At 38.7% G+C, this 20,966-nt stretch overlaps 1 protein-coding gene across 1 annotated transcript in view; it reads right to left on the bottom strand.

Moving 5' to 3' along the window:
* nup214 (nucleoporin 214) overlaps positions 1-20,966 on the bottom strand; it is a 46,926-nt gene that overhangs the window by 16,598 nt on the left and 9,362 nt on the right. Inside the window, 16 exon segments of the mRNA XM_058774460.1 lie at positions 4,624-4,726; positions 5,754-5,915; positions 5,991-6,263; positions 7,046-7,129; positions 7,304-7,389; positions 9,611-9,793; positions 9,873-9,976; positions 10,052-10,167; positions 10,170-10,209; positions 11,640-11,789; positions 11,869-11,949; positions 12,050-12,141; positions 18,565-18,698; positions 18,778-19,219; positions 19,969-20,127; positions 20,731-20,857. Coding sequence (XP_058630443.1) covers positions 4,624-4,726; positions 5,754-5,915; positions 5,991-6,263; positions 7,046-7,129; positions 7,304-7,389; positions 9,611-9,793; positions 9,873-9,976; positions 10,052-10,167; positions 10,170-10,209; positions 11,640-11,789; positions 11,869-11,949; positions 12,050-12,141; positions 18,565-18,698; positions 18,778-19,219; positions 19,969-20,127; positions 20,731-20,857 — 2,336 coding nt within the window.

Genomic DNA, 20,966 nt, shown 5'->3' with positions numbered 1-20,966 from the left:
CAGTTGTGCAGCGTGAGAGAGATCGAAAATGACGGAGACGGGCAAAGTTAAAGTGCAAAAAATCAATGTCCATTTCGTGCATAACTTAAACTACAACAGGTAAAGCTGTCAGCTGTGTGGACATTAACAATATCGTTAACAATTCTCGCTTAGAATTGATACTAATATGGCTCCTTGTTATCAAGATCTTTAGTCTATATGCTGTGTTCTCTTAATGCATTAACTTCATATTATTTATAGCGCTCTTGCCATTCAATAATTGCAATGAGCTTTGTGCTTAGTTACCTCTTAATAAAGTATCAACTTTAAAATTCTGCCAAATTCATAACGAAATTTAAACAAATACCGTTTTGGCACTCTTTAATGCGACACGAGTGACTGTTTTAACATCTCAGTTCAAGACGCATGTGAACCCATCATATGTCTTTCTCTTTACTACTATAGTATGAAACAAACATTAATTGACATCAAAACGTAGGCTATTTTATAATAGAGACTACTGAAATGTCTCACGTAATCGCTCATTTAGTGTTTCAAACTGCGGAAAAGACAAGAACAGATGAGACAAACACATGACAGTATGACTGAAATGTTAGTGTTGAAAAAAAGAAAGGAAAGGAAAATAATGTTTATTCTGTGGCACCCAAAAATAATTTGGCACCTAATTTTGTTTCTTATAGAAGCCAATGGCCCCTTAATGATTTTTTTTAAATTTTTATCTGAAGCCCTGCTATGAGTTTTATTTATTAGTAAAGGCATGAAAGCCTATTCACTTCAAGGACAATAACTATAATGATTAATTATAAAGCTTTAATAACTAATTATATGTAATTTAACAACTTTAAAAAGCTTGAGCAATTAAAGCATCACATGACAAAACTGCAGAGCATGGTTATAATAAACAGAACCTTGTTATAATAAACAGAACCTTATTGTCTGCTGGTGTGGATGCTAATATAAGTTACCAATCTTGATGTGAACGGGTCTTAATTTGTGCAGAAATTCAGATAAAAATGGTTTATAAATTAAATAACGTGATAATGTTTGAATTCAATGCAAAATAAATTTTTAATAAAATAAAAACGTGTTTGAAGTTTGAATTAAACCCAGTGTAAAAATGAGTATCTTCTATCTGAACAAATGAGTCAAGAAAGAGATTGCAGTTAATATCACTTCTCAGTTCACACTGGGCATGGAAGGTCAGGTTTAAAGTGTGTTGCATCGTGATTCTCTCAGATGCATTTCATCAGTGAAGTACTGCAAAACAGTGTTCAGAGCAGACATACAGGTGCTGGTCATATAATTAGAATATCATAAAAAAGTTGATTTCACTAATTCCATTCAAAAAGTGAAACTTGTATATTATATTCATTCATTACACACAGACTGATATATTTCAAATGTTTATTTCTTATTAGAGCTTACAGCTCATGAAAGTCAAAAATCAGTATCTCAAAATATTAGAATATTTACATTTGAGTTTCAATTAATGACCATCCCTACAGTATAAATTCTGGGTATCTCTTGTTCTTTGAAACCACAATAATGGGGAAGACTGCTGACTTGGCAATGATCCAGAAGACGAACATTGGCACCCTCCACAAAGAGGGTAAGTCACAGAGGGTCATTACTGAAAGGTGTGGCTGTTTACAGAGTGCTGTATCAAAGCATATTAAATGCAAAGTTGACTGGAAGGAAGAATTTGGGTAGGAAAAGGTGCAGAAGCAACAGTGATGACTGCAAGCTTGAGAATACAGTCAAGCAAAGCCGATTCAAACACTTGTGAGAGCTTCACAAGGAGAGAACTGAAGCTGGAGTCAGTGCATCAAGAGTCACCACGCTCAGACGTCTTCAGGAAAAGGGCTACCAAGCCACTTCTGAACCAGAGACAACGTCAGAAGCATCTTAACTGGGCTGTGGAGAAAAAGAACTGGACTGTTGCTCAGTGGTCCAAAGTCCTCTTTTCAGATGAAAGTAAATTTTGCATTTCATTTGGAAATCAAGGTCCCAGAGTCTGAAGGAAGAGTGGAGAGGCACAGAATCCATGTTGCATGAAGTCCAGTGTGAAGTTTCCACAGTCTGTGATGATTTGGGCTGCCATGTCATCTGCTGGTGTTGGTCCACTGTGTTTTCTGATGTCCACAGTCAACGCAGCCATCTACCAGGAAATTTTAGAGCACTTCATGCTTCCTTCTGTTGACAAGCTTTATGGAGATCCTGATTTCATTTTCCAGCAGGACTTGGCAACTGCCCACACTGCCAAAGGTACCAAAAGATGGTTCAATGACCATAGTGTTACTGTGCTTGATTGGCCAGCAAACTCGCCTGACCTGAACCCCATAGAGAATCTGGTCTTAAGTAATATTCTAATATTTTGAGATACTGATTTTTGACTTTCATGAGCTGTAAGCTCTAATCATCAAAATCAAAAGAAATAAACATTTGAAATATATCAGTCCGTGTGTAATGAATGAATATAATATACAGTTTCACTTTTTGAAATGGAATTAGTGAAATAAATCAACTTTTTGATGATATTCTAATTATATGACCAGCACCTGTACTGCTGTACTGCTCACAGCCGCAGCCATGCGCGTGTGTGTGTACCTGTGTGCAGCCCCTGCCTCAGGCCGAGCAGCTCGAGCGTTAATAATACATGTGTCTGGGTTAAAGTTGCATGAGACACGGTCTTGTGCATTCACACACAGATGAGGGAGTCTCGCTGCTCGCGTGTAACACAACGCTTAGACATCAGATACACTTCTGCTGAGCTCGGACAGCGCGAGTCAGGCCGTCAGTGCAGGAAATGTCGTCAAATCATGTCTCTCACAATGCTGGCCACAAACGCTTACATCCTGTTGTGTGTGTGTCAGTGCACAACATTGGACAAAACACACACCTTCACAACAACATCAATGTTAATGCCAACTATAATGATAACTGCAACATTAATGATAATGATAACTACAACAGTGATGACAACTATAACATTTACGACACTGAACACTACAACCATAACCTCAATGTTAAAGATTCTGAAAACTATAGCAATGACTAAAACATTAACAATAACTCCAATAACTATAACAGTTAATGTAACAAAACCACAATGTTAACGAATATAACTATAAAATTAATAACTATGATGTTAACTACTGATATACATGTACTATAAGTGTACCGATAAAGTATAACAATAACTGTAATAACTAGAACAACTAATGATAACTAATGATAAGTAATGATGCCTGTGATAATGATATTATTATAGTGATGATATTGTAAACTACAGCTGTAATAACTATAATAAAACTATAAAAATGACAATAAATAATACAAATAATAACATTAATATTGACAACTATAGCAGTAAAATGCCAACTAAAAGGACAACTGTTTACGCGATAACCAATAATAACCATAACATCATCAACAATACTGACATTTATAAGTAAAATGTTAACAATACCTTTGATAACTATTATCATTTACATTACAGTTATTGTTACAACTATAAGTAATAACTATATTAACAATTAATGACAACTATATTGACATTTATAGTTATTGACATGGATAGTGAGCACTAAAACATTAATGACTGTAGTAATAACTATATTGTAAATGTAATGTTATTGACAACTATAATGATTATAAGAAGTTACACTTCATTTTAAGGTGTCCTTGTTACAGTGTAATAACACAAATAAACACTAAGTAATAGTTATCAACAACATATACTTACTACAGGGTTCGGGTTTGGTTAAAGATTCTTTTCTTGCATTTATGCATAAATAACTGTTATTGCTAAGTACATGTAACAATGATCCCATAAAATCCACATAATAAACACACTGGCAGGCAGCAAATGATTCATATCTGGTGATGACAGTTTCAAACCTTTAACCTACTGTAAGTCAGTCAGCTGATAGAAAAACCAAACACTAATGTGCTGTAAAGGAAAGATGTGTGGTCATGTAACCGTCCAGTCCAGCAAATGTCAAATGCTGGTTTATGAATATTCAAAGCTCTTCAAGCTTTAATCCTTTAACATGCATTTCTACATTTAACAGAGAGCTGATAGGTCAGCACACGTGTCACGCGTCCAGCAGCTGTTGTTCATCATGCAGCGCTGCAGATAAGAAGGTCTGAGCGCGCTCACAATGTGGTCTAAACGCACCCCTTAGGGCAGATGAGCTCATGTGTAAGGTTAAAACAGGACGCTGTACAAACACAGAGCCCATAATAAACACAGACTCAATCTGACCCTGACAACGACCTCATTTTAGACGCACAGAGAGGATTTCTCTCTCTCACTCAGACACACACACAGGCAGCACAGCGAATGAACATCAGATTTGTTCTGAGCACATGCTTCTGTTGTGCATAACGAGTGTGTGTTATTTGTGCCGTGAGCTCTCTGTCACAGCAAATGAACTGCTGTGGTTAAAAAGACAAAACAACCCAGTCTGAGGCATTCTACATGCATTTTACATGCATTTTCAATCTGTACTGACGAAGAGCAACCAGCAGTGCTGTTTTCAGTGTGAAAAAAAAAATAATAATAATAAAAATAATTCATAAAAATTGCCCATAATCCCCCTGCTGTGGTGGTTCTCTCACCTGATGACAGTGGACACAGGTATGGGCGGACCTTTATCCTTCAGTTCCTGTACATTCACCACCTGAGGAACCGTCTTGAGCGTGGACTCTGTCAGAGATGCTCCTGGAGAAAATGAAAGAGACATACTGTTAAAAACATACGGAGGAGCATGTGTAGCCCACAGCAGCAGAAGGGATATTTTGGCATTAATTTAGTACACGTCAGATGTCACATTTCTGATCACTGTGACATCTGCACATCCACGTGTTTCACAGCCTTCAATATGAACACTGGGAAAAGTCAATAATTACTTAATTACACCATTATATAATGCTTTTGGGTGGTTGACATGTCACACTAAGAAGCATTCCCTATTTTCCATTTGAAGTGAACAATGTTTTAAACATTACACAATGGCACAAAAAAGTGAAAAATAGGACACACATTAAGACACTTATTCTTATATAACTAATAAATGTGGCTTTTGTGAGCTCGTTTTCTTAGAGACGTACATGGAATGCAAAAAACCTAACAGGCGATTAAATTATAAAAAGAAATGGTAAATAAAGACAGAACCAACAATACACACTGTCACTCATACATTCATCTATTCAACCCACAATCATGATCAAAGCTGAATTTTCAGCATCATTATGCCAGTCTTCAGTGTCACATGATCCTTCAGAAAACATTTCTGATTATCATCAATGTTGAAAACAATTGTGCTGCCCAATATTTTTGTGGAAATTGTGGTACATTTTATTTTTCAGGATTCTTTGATGAATAGAAAGTTCAAAAGAAACTTTGAACATTATAAATTGTTACATTATAAATGTCTTTACTGCCACTTACATTTTTTTTGCAAGGCAGTGTACATACATCTATAACAATAATTAAGTCTGTTTAACAGTCCAAATATGCTGTAGGTCTAACATACAGTGTTGCCCCCAAGTGTACAGATAAGACTGATGGCGATTTACTGATAACTAATAAGACATCTGATCCAAATGCATAATTATAAAGACTATAATATTAAAGATCAGTTCCACAGTTTAAAATAACAAACCAAAACTGGCTGAAATGATGAAAACGTGTGTATGATGTGTAAATGAGTATTATAACAGATCTATGAAGGACAGTATGTTTGCACCTGGTTTCTGGCTGGTCATGTGTCTGCTGAGGGCGGCTCTTCCTGCAGCCTGGGGGGCGGGGATTGTGGTAGGAGTGAACTTTTCTGTGGGCGGAGCTCCATGCTTGACCGTTTTTGTGGCTAATGCTGTGCTATCAGCACTGTCCATGTTTATCTTTGGGGCTGCAACACATGCAAGAGATGTTCTAAAGATGTTGACAAGACCAGAATCACGTGTTGGTGTGGTTTGAACCTCACCGGGGCTGATGACAGGTATGGGGACGGTCTGGACTCTGCTGAACGGACTGGACTGCATACTGAAGCCTGGCTGTATGGAGGGTGTACGGACCACTGCGGGGTGTCTCGAGACGGAGGGCGTCAGCAACGGGATGGGCGCCGGCTCGTCCTCTTCCTCTGCCACTGCCAGTGAGACCTCAGGCTCCAGAGGCTGAGACAGAGAAGAGCTGGAGCTCACCTCGTCCAGATCCTCATAGAACTGAGGAGAAAGGAAGGCTGACCGCGACAGGTTGGCTGAGAAACAGAGAGAGACATATGAGACAAACACAGGGGTGTCTGGCATGTATCGTGTTCAATACAATCTCTCACACAGGTTGTTTTTGCAGGGGGAAAAAAACAAAACAAATAAAAATTCAAAAACGTCTTGATTGTTCACGCTTTCACTGCACGATGCAGACTAGTAGAATGCAGTTAGAATGAGCAAGAAATTCAGTATATGGGAGCAAAAATGCCCTTTAAGTTTTTGTCTTATGTCACATGAGCAAGCATGAGCGAGTATCAGTCTGATTGCAAATGTGATTATATACAATATTAATATTGTAAGTTACATTTTAGACACAGTATTGTCTGTTTTTACACTATGAAAATAGTTCCAAACAAAGCCAAAACTGTCCGAGTAACACACAGAAGTGCTTCGTTCCTGAATTAATCAGTCTTATTTTTCTAACTGAATTTACTGATTAAACATAAGAGTTTGACAAAAGATGACGCATACATCTAATAAGGTTAGAATAAAATGCCTTTTTTAAAAAGGAAAAAATTCCCTGTAAATCAATTTAAGATGGCAAATGTCACCCTTCTTTGTACATGAGCCATGCACAGAATATGAATAATATGAAAAGCTTGTCCATGACATGCCTAAAGCAGCCAAGAACCAGTACCAAAATACACCCAGCAAAAACACTGCCTTACAGCTATCAACAAAATCACGAAAAATATTGAGATATCAATTGTTTTTCATCAATGTAACACCCCTAGATGCACAATCACATCACAAGCACACACAGTTTATGTACCTGGAGCTGTGGAGCGAACCGGTGGAGTCTGTCGCTTTGACAGGAAGTTCCTCAGCTGAGACTGTTTGGCTGGGGTCATTTTAGCTGCATACACACACACACACACACAGAGATATCAGGGAGGTCAAACTAGAACAACATCTCACTGCAGCTCATCTGTGAGCAGAATCATCTCGAGTCAAATAGCATGAACAATTCAAACTGTACTATTGAACATGAGATGATGACTGAACTGTGGTAAACACAAGCAGATCTTACATGGTGATTTGGCAGGAGCTTTAGGTGTTGTTTCCAGGCTGGCCTTCAGAAGAGCATCCTTCAAACTCTCCAGCTCACTGTCCAGACTGTAAAACACAGAACATGTGAATATGGATGCTTCAAGTTTCCCCCAAGGATGATGCTGCAAACACATCAGAAATATAACGAAGGACACAAAGGGAACTGGTGCTGGATAAGTGCACAATCCAAGTTATTTATGAAATGCTTCAAACTACATAAACCTATGTGGCTTTTCCTGCTGTCGGATGCGTGTGACTCAATGCATTTGGTTTCCTCAGTGCACAACTTACATCTAACAGTGTTATACTCATCTGTAAATATTAAAAAACAGTATTACCACTGTGAATAAATGAGTATCCTGACAGCAAGAATAAATAAACAATTACATAAATAATTATCCCACAGAGTCTACATTTAACTTTGCAGACGTCAATGAATGAGTGCTGGTGCACGTGTCTGATGAAAAGCCATATGTCTCGAATAATCACTGCTGATGAGAACATGCATTAAAATTATTTTTCTCTTTCTGGAGCTCTGGTGTGACAACTTGCTCTTGTTGTGATTGATTTTTGTGATTTGAGCAGCACCGTAACTGAGCTTTTTTGCTGGCTGGATGTTTGAACTTGGTTTCTTTTCTGGCTTATATTGCTTAACTACATCATACAATATAAACATAATTCAGATTAAGGCTCAACACACAGTGGTTATAAAATCATAGCCTATTCTGTGAAAATAAATTAAAATTAGACCTGTCAAGCTATTTAGTTTTTTAATCTAATTAATTACATGATGTGCCGATTAATTAATCTAATTCATTGCAAATTAATCGCAATTAAAATGCACCAAATTAATGCATGAAATCAACATATCATCATGTTAATACAAGGCCGTAACCATATCATAAACACAGAGGAAACTAATTATTTATTTATATTTTTATTTAATAAAGCATAAATAAATAGAACAGTAAATGAAATTCTAGATCCAATTCTATTTGGGAAGTCATTTTGAAATAGTATTTTAAAATATGCATACATTCACTCTTACTGGCATGCCTAATATGTCGAAAATGCAAAAAGTTTCTTGTTTTGTTCCATTTAGTTGGGAATTACATTAATCTTGATACCAATTTTGAAAAAAATTATTTGCATTGCTGGATATTACTGTTAGCCCTTTAACATTTCTGTCATTAAACACTTGCCTCCACTGCCCTCTACCTCCATCTTACGCTCTGCTTCTGTGAACAGTAAACCCCGCCTACTTCAATTTGATTGGCCATGCACTGTTAGACCGCTGAGGCAGACCAGCCTAAAAATGTAACTAATGCATTTTGTCATCCTGACAATAAGCTTAGATTAATAATTATAAAATTAATTTGGGGGGAGGGGGCAATTTGGCCATTTCTAATTATTGGGCGACATTCATACAGAGATCAGTCATTATTCAGGTGGCTACACAGCATTTGACCATTGGATTTACAAAAAGCATTTCAGGTGCTTCAAAGTGTTTCAACATTGCACCAACAACTAACGAACACATTATCACTCGATAGGTTATTTAACCATGTATTACTACATCTTTGGAAGAATTGTGTCTTTCAAACAGATTAAAATGCACAAATTCACATTATTTCTTATTTACATGTAATGCAATGATTCGTAAACTTCTTTGTCATTTCAACCTCTTTAATCTAATATATTTCCTGTAAGTACCCATGGAGGTTTTAAAATAAATATTTTAATAATTATGTATCACATTTGCACGTTCACGGTTCTCTGACATTGGTTAATGGTCACATGACATGCGAGTAAGCAAATGTAATTTTTTATTTAGATTTATGTTATTTTCAAATGAATTTATTCTTAGCTTTTCATTAAACTCACAAACCCCCTGCAGTTCCTTCACGAACCCCAGGTTGGAAAACCTTGATGTAATGTAATGTTTAATGCACTTCATGTTGTTAATTACAATGAATGGAATATATTTTCCTATTCTTTGTACTTTATATCAATATGGTACAAAATTACCCTTTTTAAAATCAATGTTAGAAACGAGTTAGGTCAAAAGTAATTTAAAAATGTAGTCTGATATATTACCTAAAATGTGCAATGTAATTGATTACGTTTTTTTCATGCAATTTGGAATCAGTAAACAGACTACAATTTGTAAGGAGTCGACCCAACTCTGTCAACTGTTTATAGGCCATATTTTCCAATTTTAGACATTATCAGCAAAATCCACTATCGGTCGACCATGATGCCCTGTGCGGCAGACGTGCACTCTCACCTCTGTCCTGAGGGGGTAGAGGGTGTCTGGCTGGTGAAGCTCCACACTGACGTCCCTCTGTAGAGCCTCAGTTTGTGGAGGTCACTCTCCAGCCGGTCAAGACGCTGTTTCTGCTGGTTGATGATGTCCAGGTTATTGGCCAGTGCTGCAAACAGAGCCTCTCTCTCCGGGATGATCAGGTGCCTGCAGAAGCAAACGCTGACACTCAGGCGTACGGGCGAACAGACTAGCGGTAATAAAACACAGTATCACAGCTGCTCACCTCTGCTTTTTCTTCTTCTCCAAGTGCTTCTCCCACTCCACGTCCAAAACATCATTCACATCTTCCATGGCAAACTTCACATACTGGTACAAGCGGCGGATTTCCTGTGGCAAAAACACACTTTCAGCACATGTTATCATTTCAAATGATCATCTAGTTATCAGAGGTGGTGATGAGACCTTGAGCTGTTCTTCTCGCCGAGGGTCCAGTGGTTTCTTGTAGAGCAGCTGGAGGTAGTCTTTGTCTCGGTTGAGCTCGCTCTGTGCTCGTGCCTCCTCGGCTCCAGCAAAGCCTCCAGCAGGCTGGTCTTCAGTGCACTGATGTCCCCGTGAAGAGACTGGGTTCAACGATTTGAGTTGGTCAGTCATGCATTCATATAACTCAAAACTACTCTCACATCTATGGTTCATGATCAACTGAAACTGACTGGTATGAAATTCTGTGTTATAACACAACTCTAAGAAACTCTTGATCGTCATTGGTCAAAGGCATCATTTTGCATTAAATGTGCATTAGTTTATTCATTTGGTAACACTGGAGCTGATATTTAAGTTCAATATTCCATTACAAAAAGAAAACATCACACCTTAAAAGCAAGCTTTCACTTTGTGATGTTGGCCAGAATGTAGTTAGAATAGCCACAAAATTTAATATATGGAAGCAAAAATGCCCCTGAATGGGTTTGTCTTATATTTCTATCATAGGACACAGTTTAGCAATACCACACGAGCACATTTTTTTTTTTCTTCCCTGAATATCAGCACAATTGCAAGTGTGACAGACTCCATACAAGAGTTTAATAAACATTTAGTTAATACGGTGAGATACATTTTAGACATATTGTTTTTGCTCAAATCTGCCAAGGAAAATAGTTCCAAACAAAGCCACAGCAGAATTCTCACAGAGCTGTGTACTGTCGAATGAATCTGTTTTTTTTTTTTAACTAATCAGTTGAGTGAATTATTCAATGGCTCATCCATAAAGATGACTCCCTCATTAAAAAAAAAAGGGATTTAATGCCACCTATTGGTGGTTTAGTTAGTTAAAAATACACCTGGAAATCGATTTAAGGGGGAAACATTGCCCCTTAATGGATCAATAAATTTCTGTCAGTGCTGTGAACTAACTTCCACACAGAATATGAAGAACATGAAAAAGTGCTGGAAGTCGGCTGACATAACATGCCTAAACCAGCCAAAACACGCACAAAAACACACTTATTCAATTTGTCAAACAAACACCCTAAGCCATTGTAATTTTGCTTTTAGTTAGGCTTTGCTAAATGCTTTATCAAAGCAATGGTGCAAAACACAATGTTACAGACCTTTTATGTAACGTTATGATAAGTGTAAAAGTATGATAAGTGTTACGATACGTATATAAATATTTCCACCTTATGAAATTGTGGCGGGACAGATTAGACTATGGTGGGCCACAATAATCTAGAAAGTGAATGGGAAGAACCGCTTTACCTGCTCTGAATCGGAGCTGTTTGTAACTCAGGTGTTTCATGATGTGAGGCTGTCTTTGCACAATGAATAATCTCATTGTTTGATTTGTGCGCATCTAATTTTGTGTTTTCTAAATGAGCCAACTCACTTTAAATTCACTGGATTATCAAAAACAGACATTAAATTAATATCAAAACATTACATTTTCTCTTTTCCTGAAAATAAATTCCTGAAAAAAAAAAAAAAAAAAAAAAACAACAACTAGGAAGCACATGGTGATTTCTGCTGTCAGCATGGTTAAATGTGCATGTCATACCTCTGTGGCATCTTTGATCTCCAGTGTGAAGGCGTGAAAGTCCTCGGAGTCTTTCCTCAGGTCTCTCATGTCATCTTTGCTGCCCACCCTGAAATCAGCATTTCTGCAGCGAGTCTTCAGATCATCCAGCTCCTTCTCGAAGTGTCCGATCTAAGAGAACACAGCAGACGCTCAATCAGTATGACAGGTGCTCAGAAATGACTGTGTGAACATGATTATCAGACTCTACCTCCTCCAGTATTCCAGTCATGACAGGGTCTGATTCTTTCTTCTGCTGCAGGTGTTTCTCCAGTGCTTTCACAGACACGACCTGCCACAAAACACAAGCAAACACACTTCAGATCAGTCTGTGCAGGACACATGAGACTGGACCTGTCTGACGCTGGTTCATCAGACCTTCGGTGCTGTACCTGTGCAGATGGAGTGCTGGACGCAGGAGGAGCCACGGCAGCTGGTCTTGGCTGAGCTGGAGGAGCACTGCTCTGAGCAGCCCGAGACAACACTACAACACAAGATAATCACACCTTAATAATGCATCTCTGATGACTGTAGGGGCCTAAAGACATAGAATGATTCTAAATGTCAACATCTTCAAAATATTAGTAACATCAACAAGTGCATCACCTACACAATGTTTACAAATACCCTTTTATGGTTCAGAAGAAATATCATCATGTGGAGGCAATGTTCAAAAGTTCAGAATAATACATTTTTATTAATTTCTATTAATTGCATATAGTGTGTAAAATTCCATAAAAAAAAAACTTTATTATCCCAAACTTTAGATTGGTAGTGTATATTTTGTTTTTGAAAGAAGTCTCTTCTGCTCACCAATGCAATAATAAAATATTTTAAAAAGCAAGTTTCTTTGTGAATATATTGTAAAATGTAATTTATCGCTTTGATCAAAGCTAAAATTTTAGCATCTTCAGTGTCACATGTTCCTTCAGAATTCATTCTAATATGCTGATTTGCTGCTCAAGAAAATTTGGCTTATTATCAATGCTGAAAGCGGTTGTGCTGCCAGCCTGCCAAATATTTTTTGTGGAAACATTGATGCATTTTATTTTTCTGGATTCACAGATGAATAGAAAGTTAAAAAGTACAGCATTTATTTGAAATAGAAATCTTTTGCAGCATTATAAATTCCCCAACTATCACTTCTGATCAATTAAAAGCATTAAAATAAAAATAAATTACTTTTTTCCTGCAAAAACTTTAACACTGATAATAAATGTATTCTATAAATTATTACAAAGCAGTTGCTCATTTGTGCATATAACTGTCAGTTTGACATATTTAAACATCTTTAAGGCCTTTCCACACTGAGCGCGATGCAAAAAAGCGAGGCGAATCGCCGACCAAGCGTGAAAAGATTGTTCGCCTTCTGCTAATTCACGCCTGCACACTAGGTGGCGCCGACCAACAATGCATTTTTCCTCAAATATGCATCTCGTATATGGATTATCTAAATTAAGATAAACAAAATTTGGTTCTAAACCAGAAACACAAACTATCTATAATGCTTACAAGAATAGGCTACATCCTAAAATATAATTAGAAGTACAATTAGCATCAAGCTACACTTGAAAATGTGTGTAATTATTAATGACTTTGCTTATCCATTTTAAGCTGTCGTCAAGTGCTTGTAATAACTTCTGATTGTGATCTATAGTTGATTTTGGTTCTATAATAAGCAGAAACATATCACTCTTTATGTTTAATAACGCGACACTGCTAATATTTGTCAAACATCCTTTATTACTATATAAAAAAAATAAATAAATACCATAAGCTGCATACAAAACATACAGAAAATATATCGTCATAATCATATGTCTATTTGCTTTTCACTTTGCGAAACTGAAAAGATTCATCGGGCTTGTTGGTAAAAAAAAAAACATTCGGATTTTCAGTGTGCGAATGTTCACGGTCTATGTGGAAGCATCCATAGAAATCTATTGTTTTATTCCAGTGCGTCATCATGTCCAATATTCGTTTAACTTTTTTGCACTCAGTGTGGAAAGGCCTTTACATTTTAACAAATGTTTAATGCTTAATTACTGGTGCGACGACTCATGCGTTGTGTGTCATCCCTGGGTTGAATTGTGTAATTGCTCCACCTCTCAGCTGATTGTTCTCTGATGGGTTCATCGAGGACACCTGCTGTTGGTTTCCTGTTTTGCCTTTTAAAAAGCTGTATGACAACTGGCCTGGGCGTCTGCACTTTGGACCTGGTTTCGTTTGGTTTTGGTTCTGGCTAAACTTTGTTTTACTTTATACATCCAACATTACTACAGTCCATTACATTTTCATGCATTCACTTAACTTTACACCACTGATTCCTGACTGTTTCATGTTACATTATTTTTTTCTGTATAGTTCTATTTTGTTAATAAATTGTGTATATTATTCGCACTTTCTTGTGTGTCCCCGTTTTTGTTACGTCCTTTTCGAGCCATGGGGTGTAACAAATGGGGGCTCGTCCTCTTCAGTAGAATTAGTTTGGTAGCGTGAGAATGATTGAAATATTTGATCATTTGTTCGCTTCGTCGTGTTTTGTTTTTGATTTCATTCATTCGTTTGAACACAGTTTGAAAAGTTTTTTTGCCCGTGACGTTTTGAGGGAAATCCTATTTGAATAATTTGTCGTCACGTTGTTAGGAGACACCTGAAAGTGATTTGTGCAGTTGATCGCCGTTTGAAGTCACAGACGGGTTAGTAACTCTTGTGCAAATTTGTGTTTTACTTGGAGTTTTTCCCGGTTAGGTTTAGCAACTTGTTTCCTTTGAAACATGACGTTTTTGTTGTAGTGTTGTGGTGAAAGCGGGTAGTAGCGGTTGTCTCGGGAGCACTTCCATGGTGTTGTGAATTGTCGCTGGTTTAACCAGTTGCAATTTCACCCATTGGGCTCATGTGCTTAATTTCTCCCCGCTGGTAACTGCATGAAGATTAGGGTTTAGTAAGTTAGATAGGTTGTTTATCTGGAAAAGGTAGATAGGGGGAGAATTCTGAGTGTTTGATTGCACAATTAGTTGCTTGCGGTCTGTGAACTGTTTATGGCTGATGTTGAAATGTTTGCTAAATCGCGAGTATAGCTCGTTTTACAAAATACCACTTCCCAGTCTGGTTGCACTTTTTCAAACAAATTTGACTACTGTCTACTGACTATAAAACTACTGTCGTGGAAAAGAACACTGGAAAGCAGACTGTTTGGTACTTAAAAGTAAAAATAAACATGTTGAGACAAATAAATTTAAACCTGCTGCAATGGCCAATTCTGTTCACTTAGGTGATGCTGAGATTGACATAAAATTTTCTAATGATTATTTGTCTACTTATGCTCTTTTCACTACAGAAGGTCGAGTGTCGTTATTGGATGGATCTGTGGAAGTTCCCATTAAAATTCTGCGTGACACTGTCTGGAGCTATAGATTCTTTCATTTTAGAGTCCATTTTGCCATTTTCCTCGCAATCTGAAACTGGAGAGTGTATGTCAGTTCGGGGAATGGGTTTGAATACACTATCAGTTCCTTTACATAAAGTGAAGCTTCATTCCGATTTGGTGACTGGTGAGGTAGTGGTAGGACTGCGTCCTGTTTTCCCAATTGAAGGTGTCCACCTTATTTTAGGTAACAAATCGGCAGGAGACCGGGTTTGGCCTAATGTACCTTGGGGATGTTATTCAGGTAGTTACAAAGGGAGTCCCTGTGGCTGTTGCAACTCGATCTATGACTAAAAATGCTGAGTGTGTGCTGACAGATGAAGCTAAAAGAGTATCGAAGGCAGTTTCTCTTTCTACACCTGACTTGTCTGATCTGTATTTTCCTTTATCCTCAGATGAGTGGAGTAAGGAACAACATTCAGACTCTTCATTGGCTGAATTATTTACTCTTGTTTTTTCTGACAGTGACGTACCCGATGTTGCCAGAGCATACTTTGTTCAGGATGGACGGGTGCTCTTGCTGAGGAACTGGAGTCCACATGGCGAGGATTTTGTTGGTGATCCTATTGTTCAAGTGGTTGTTCCCACAAAGTTTCGTTCTATTGTTTTGGAAGTTGCTCATGAAAAATCTGGTCACCCTGGGGTCAAGAAAACCTATGATCGGGTTCTGTGTTATTTTTTTTGGCCACGGTTAAAGTGTGATATTTCAGCTTACATTAAAAAGTGTCACACTTGTCAAGCAAGTAGTAAGCCAAATCAGAACTTAAAACCGGTTCCGTTGAATCCAAACTTTGAACGTGTTGTTGTGGATTGCATGGGTCCTCTACCCTGTTCAAAGTCATGAAGCAAATATTTGCTTACTATTATGCATCTAGCTACCCGTTCCCCTTCTGTTTAACTTTTGCGCATAATTACATCATGTTCAATTGTAAGAGCCTTTGTCACAGTTTATGTCAGTTTTTTTGCATCCCTAGAATCATTCAGAGTGATCAGGGTGCAAACTTTACATCTCATCTTTTCCATCGAGTTTTGAAACAGCTAAGAATTAAGCACAATCTTGCTAGTGCATATCATCCACAAAGCCAAGGAGCGTTGGAGAGGTTTCATCAAACTTTGAAATCTCTCCTTCGTGCTTATTGTGTGCAGTTGGATAGAGATTGGGAGGAGGGATTGCCCTGGTTATTACTAGCTGCACGTGAGGTTGTGCAAGAAAGCACTGGATTTAGTCCTAACAACTTAGTTTTTGGTCAAAGTTCGTGGCCTTTTGGCAGTTCTTCAAAATTCGGTTAAAAGTTCAGATTCACCAAAAAAAAAAAATTTGCTTTCGTATGTTGATGGATTTCGTCAGCGATTGATACAAGCAAGACAGTTGGCCAGTGTTAAGCTTGAAAAGCAACAGGAGAATATGAAACGTTTGTATGATCGTAAAACTGAACGCAGTGTTTTTGAGCCGGGAGACCAGGTTCTTGTATCACGTCTTTTGCCGCCATCTCCTTTTGAGGCAAAATTTGAGGGCCCATATGTGATAAAACGTAGACTGAGTGATGAAAATTATATAGTGGCAACCCTGCATCGGAGGAGATCTACTCAGTTATATCATGTGAATTTGTTGAAACCGTATTATGAGAAGTCTAAGTCAAATAGTGAAAGTTCCATTCCTTCAGTACTTCTTGAGGTGTCCGACGTTAAGAACTTTTGTTCAGAGGAGTTGGAGAAAGAGGGTTATGAACCTGATGATAGTGTTTTACGTGGGCGACTAAATAATACAGTCTTTGGAAAAGCTTGATGCTATTTTAGTTCACTTGTCACCCTAACAGTCTGTGGAACTGATTTCTTTGTTATAGAGTTTTCCAGAATTGTTTGGGGACACGCCAACGCGAATCGACTGGGCTGAACATGATATTGATGTGGGTAATGCTTCTCCTACCAAACAACGTTATTATCGAGTGTCACCAGAGAAAAGAAAGCTGATGGAAACAGAAATCAGATATATGCTGGAAAATGAGATAGCGATTCCTTCTAATTCAGACTGGGCATTTCCTTGCCTGCTGGTTGCAAAGTCTGATGGTTCGGTAAGGTTTTGCACAGACTTCCGTAAACTTAATAGTGTGACCAAACCTGATTGTTTCCCACTTCCGCGAGTGGATGATTGCGTTGACCAGGTTGGTTCTGTTGAGGGGGTAGCTCGACCTGTTGAGGGGGTATTGGCAGGTGCCTTTGAGTCAAAGAGCTCAAGAAATTTCCTCATTCATTATTCCATCAGGCCTCTATTCATACCGGGTCATGAGTTTTGGGCTAAGAAATGCACCTGCCACCTTTCAGTGGTTGATAAATCAAGTAGTTTTAGGCCTTGAGGGGTGTGTGTTGTACTTAGATGACCTTGTAATGTTCAGTGATAGTTGGGATTCACACTTAAAACGCTTGTGTGCGGTTTTGAGGCGTTTGTCAGAGGCCAAATTGACGGTGAACCTGGCAAAATGTAGTTTTGCTTAGGCTACTATAACTTACCTTGGCAAAGTGGTGGGGAACGGAGAGGTACGGCCATTAAGTGCCAAAGTTCAGGCTATTTGTGATTATCCTGTTCCTATAACAAAGAAGGATCTTATGCGGTTTTTAGGATTGGTAGGTTACTACCGTTCCTTCTGCCGTCATTTCTCTTCAGTTGTCGCACCACTTACTGATCTTTTAAAGGCCAAGGCAAAATTTGTTCGGTCAGCAAATTGTGCACTGGCTTTCGACAATGTCAAATCTTTATTGTGTTCTTCTGCTGTCCTTGCTGCCCCTTGCTTCGAGAGACCTTTTTCATTACAGGTGGATGCAAGCCAAGTTGGTGCAGGGGCTGTCCAACAGGATGATGAGGAAAGCATGGTCCACCCTGTCAGTTTCTTTTCTCGCAAGTTTAACTCGTATCAACTGAATTATTCTGTGGTAGAAAAGGAAGCTTTGGCTTTGATTTGGGCGTTTCAACATTTTGATGTTTATGTTGTTTGGGTCAACCCATTGTTGTTTACACGGACCACAACCCTTTGACATTTTTGAATTCTTTTCATTGCCCGAATTTACAGGCTTACTCCCTTGATATTCTGTACAAAGTGCGTCTGCTCTTTGGACCTGGTTTTGGTTCAACTTTGTTTTACTTTATACATCCAACATTACTACAGTCCATTACATTTTCATGCATTCACTTAACTTTACACCACTGATTCCTGACTGTTTCATGTTAGATAGTTTTTTTCTGTATAGTTCTATTTTGTTAATAAATTGTGTATATTATTTGCACTTTCTTGCGTGTCCCCGTTTTTGTTACGTCCTTTTCGAGCCATGGGGCGTAACAAATGGTATACAAGTGCAAAAAGTTCATACACTAGCTCTTTAGCTGGCATACGCATACATGTCAGCTTTTGCCTTTATAAATGCCAATTTGTTCTTTATTTTTGACATAGGACAAAAGATGAGGTGACAAAAATATAAAGCTTATACCTGCAGAAGCAGCTGGTTTGAGTGCCGCTGTCGTCGGACCGCTGACCTCCGCTGCTGCCGGTTTGGGTGTGGAGGTCAAAGAAAATGGCTGGGCAGCAGATGTGACTGACCCCAGAGAGTCCACTCCCAGAAACCTGAAGAAAAACACGGCAAACTCTCAGCTGATCCTTCAAGATTATCCATCTAATATAATATCAGAGAACACACACTTACTTGTCAGTAAGGTTCATCCTGATGGCAGGCGTTGCAGGCTCCGCCGGCTCTTTGGGGCCACTGATGATGGGGGACATGGCGGGTGGATGCTGAGGAGGAGTGGCTGCTGGAGCACTGCTGACCTCCTTCGGCCCCAAAGAGGAAGCAAAGGAGAAGGCAGGAGCATCGGAGGAGGGTTTAAGAGCACTGAAGGAGAAGCCTCCTGTGGCAGAGCCCAGCGAGAAGCCCGAGGAGGTGGTAGAACCCAGAGCAGGAAGAGAGAAGGAGAAACCAGCGGAGGACACAGAGGTGGGCGGAGCCAAGGAGGCGGCAGCAGTGGCTGCTGGTGGCGGGGCTGTGAAGGATAAGGTGGCTGGAGGCAGGGACATGCCAGAAGATGCTGGGAAAGATGTGAAGATGGAAGACGCTGCAGAGGCGGGAGTAACAGAGGAGGATGACGACTCTGAAACGAAGTGTGTTAAAACACAACAAAGTCACTGGACTGGTGCTGAACAGCAAACATTGCATCTTAAATCACGGTTTATCTGCGTTAATCAATAATAGATCTAAAGTGCTAGTGAATTAAAAATTAATTAAACTGACTTCAAAGCACATGTAGGTTTGCCTGGCAGAGTAAAGGCCCGAAACACTTCAAGCGGAATTAAATGAACTGGTGTGACGTTGCTTTGAACAAAACCAGGCCAAAAAAAATTGAGAGTGAAACTTTCCAGAGAAGTCACTCTGACTGGTTAAAACCTTCAAACGACTTGATCTGGAGCAATTATGTAATAGGTAAAAACAGATGATGTTGAAACTCTGGTTCATTTGTTCTGTTCAGACACGAGTAAAAACATGAACACACTGAAAAGCTGCTTTTATAGTAGAAATGAAAGTGTAATTCTGACACTGTTTTTTCATCTTCAATAATATAAAGCAGCTTGCTTTATTAAAGTAGGGCAACTTCTCCAATTTTATTCGAATGTAATGTTTTGCCACGATTTAATTTTTTTTAGAAATCCAGGAATTGTAGACATGCTGACATTATGCCAGTGATTGTTAAGAGAACAGTTAAGAGAAAAGCATGACCCAATTGTTTCATGTGCGAGACATGAGCGCCATGGTCAAATGTGCTTATATTGCTGCAAAGGTATCTCCAACTTCTTTGTGAAGAACAAAACATGCCGTGGTCTTAAACAATGGCTGCGGTCTTACTGGCAGCAGGCGCTCTCTCTCCTTCCTCAGGCAGCGGGACAGCAGCCACGGTCAGCTGTTTGACCCCTGGGTTGAGGTTCAGTAGAGAGAAAGGGCACAGGACTCCATCCGTAGACAGCAGCATCAGCGTTGGCGCTGGAGGCAACCTCTTCTCATCAGCTGAGGAAGACAGACAACAAGTTTTTACAACCAAAACAGTATCCGTGACAACATCATGTTTACAAAACAGGGTTCACGAATGGATGAAAAACTAATAATTATTTATTAGTGCAACTTTAATATAAAGAAATGAGGATGAACAATAAACCTGAAACGGCGATATTTCAAAGTGGCTCAGTGCACAGAAAATAATGCTTTTCACAAACTCCACCTCTGCAAGCGTTGTGAGTTTATTCTGCACTTGGGAATACAATTTTTGCTAGGTTCACCTTATTTACATTCACATCATTCACATCAATTTTGTGCTGGGACTTTTCAGCATTTCACCAATATTCAGCCGAATAAAAGCTTGAGAATTTGACTCCATAAATGTTTCAGCATCTGAACGTTTGAATGAAAGAATTTAAGACATAGATACTTGTACTGTTAGTTGGTTCTTTTAAAGCATGCACACAAGTGCAAACGCCCATAAAAGTAACTATTTCCATTAGCAGTCTTTGTTCTTTGTGTATGGATGTGTCAGCAGCAGCAACAGGAAACATTTTCTTAGAAAAAGAAATGTCATATAGTTTAAACAGACATTAGAAGTTTATTAGCTCTTACACAGGTGTATGTCCTCTTGGCTGGTGTAATCGATGGCCATGCCAAGAGGAAGTGTGTCCTCGCTGTTCTCTGTGACAGGAAGTTCCGCTCGACTGGCATCTTCCAGCAGCCACAGCTCCCAGTTCACCTGCACACAACATCACATCAGACCTCTGCGACTAACACTTGTTTTTATTTTTGGCATTTTCAACTTTATTACGATAGGAAAAATCAAAACTGACAGGAAGCGAAGTGGG

This window comes from Onychostoma macrolepis, chromosome 05 (genome assembly GCF_012432095.1).
Source record: "Onychostoma macrolepis isolate SWU-2019 chromosome 05, ASM1243209v1, whole genome shotgun sequence".
Classification (NCBI taxonomy): Eukaryota; Metazoa; Chordata; class Actinopteri; order Cypriniformes; family Cyprinidae; genus Onychostoma; species Onychostoma macrolepis.
The sequence above is the reverse complement of the archived record's forward strand: the minus strand, read 5'-3'. Positions and strand labels throughout refer to the sequence as shown.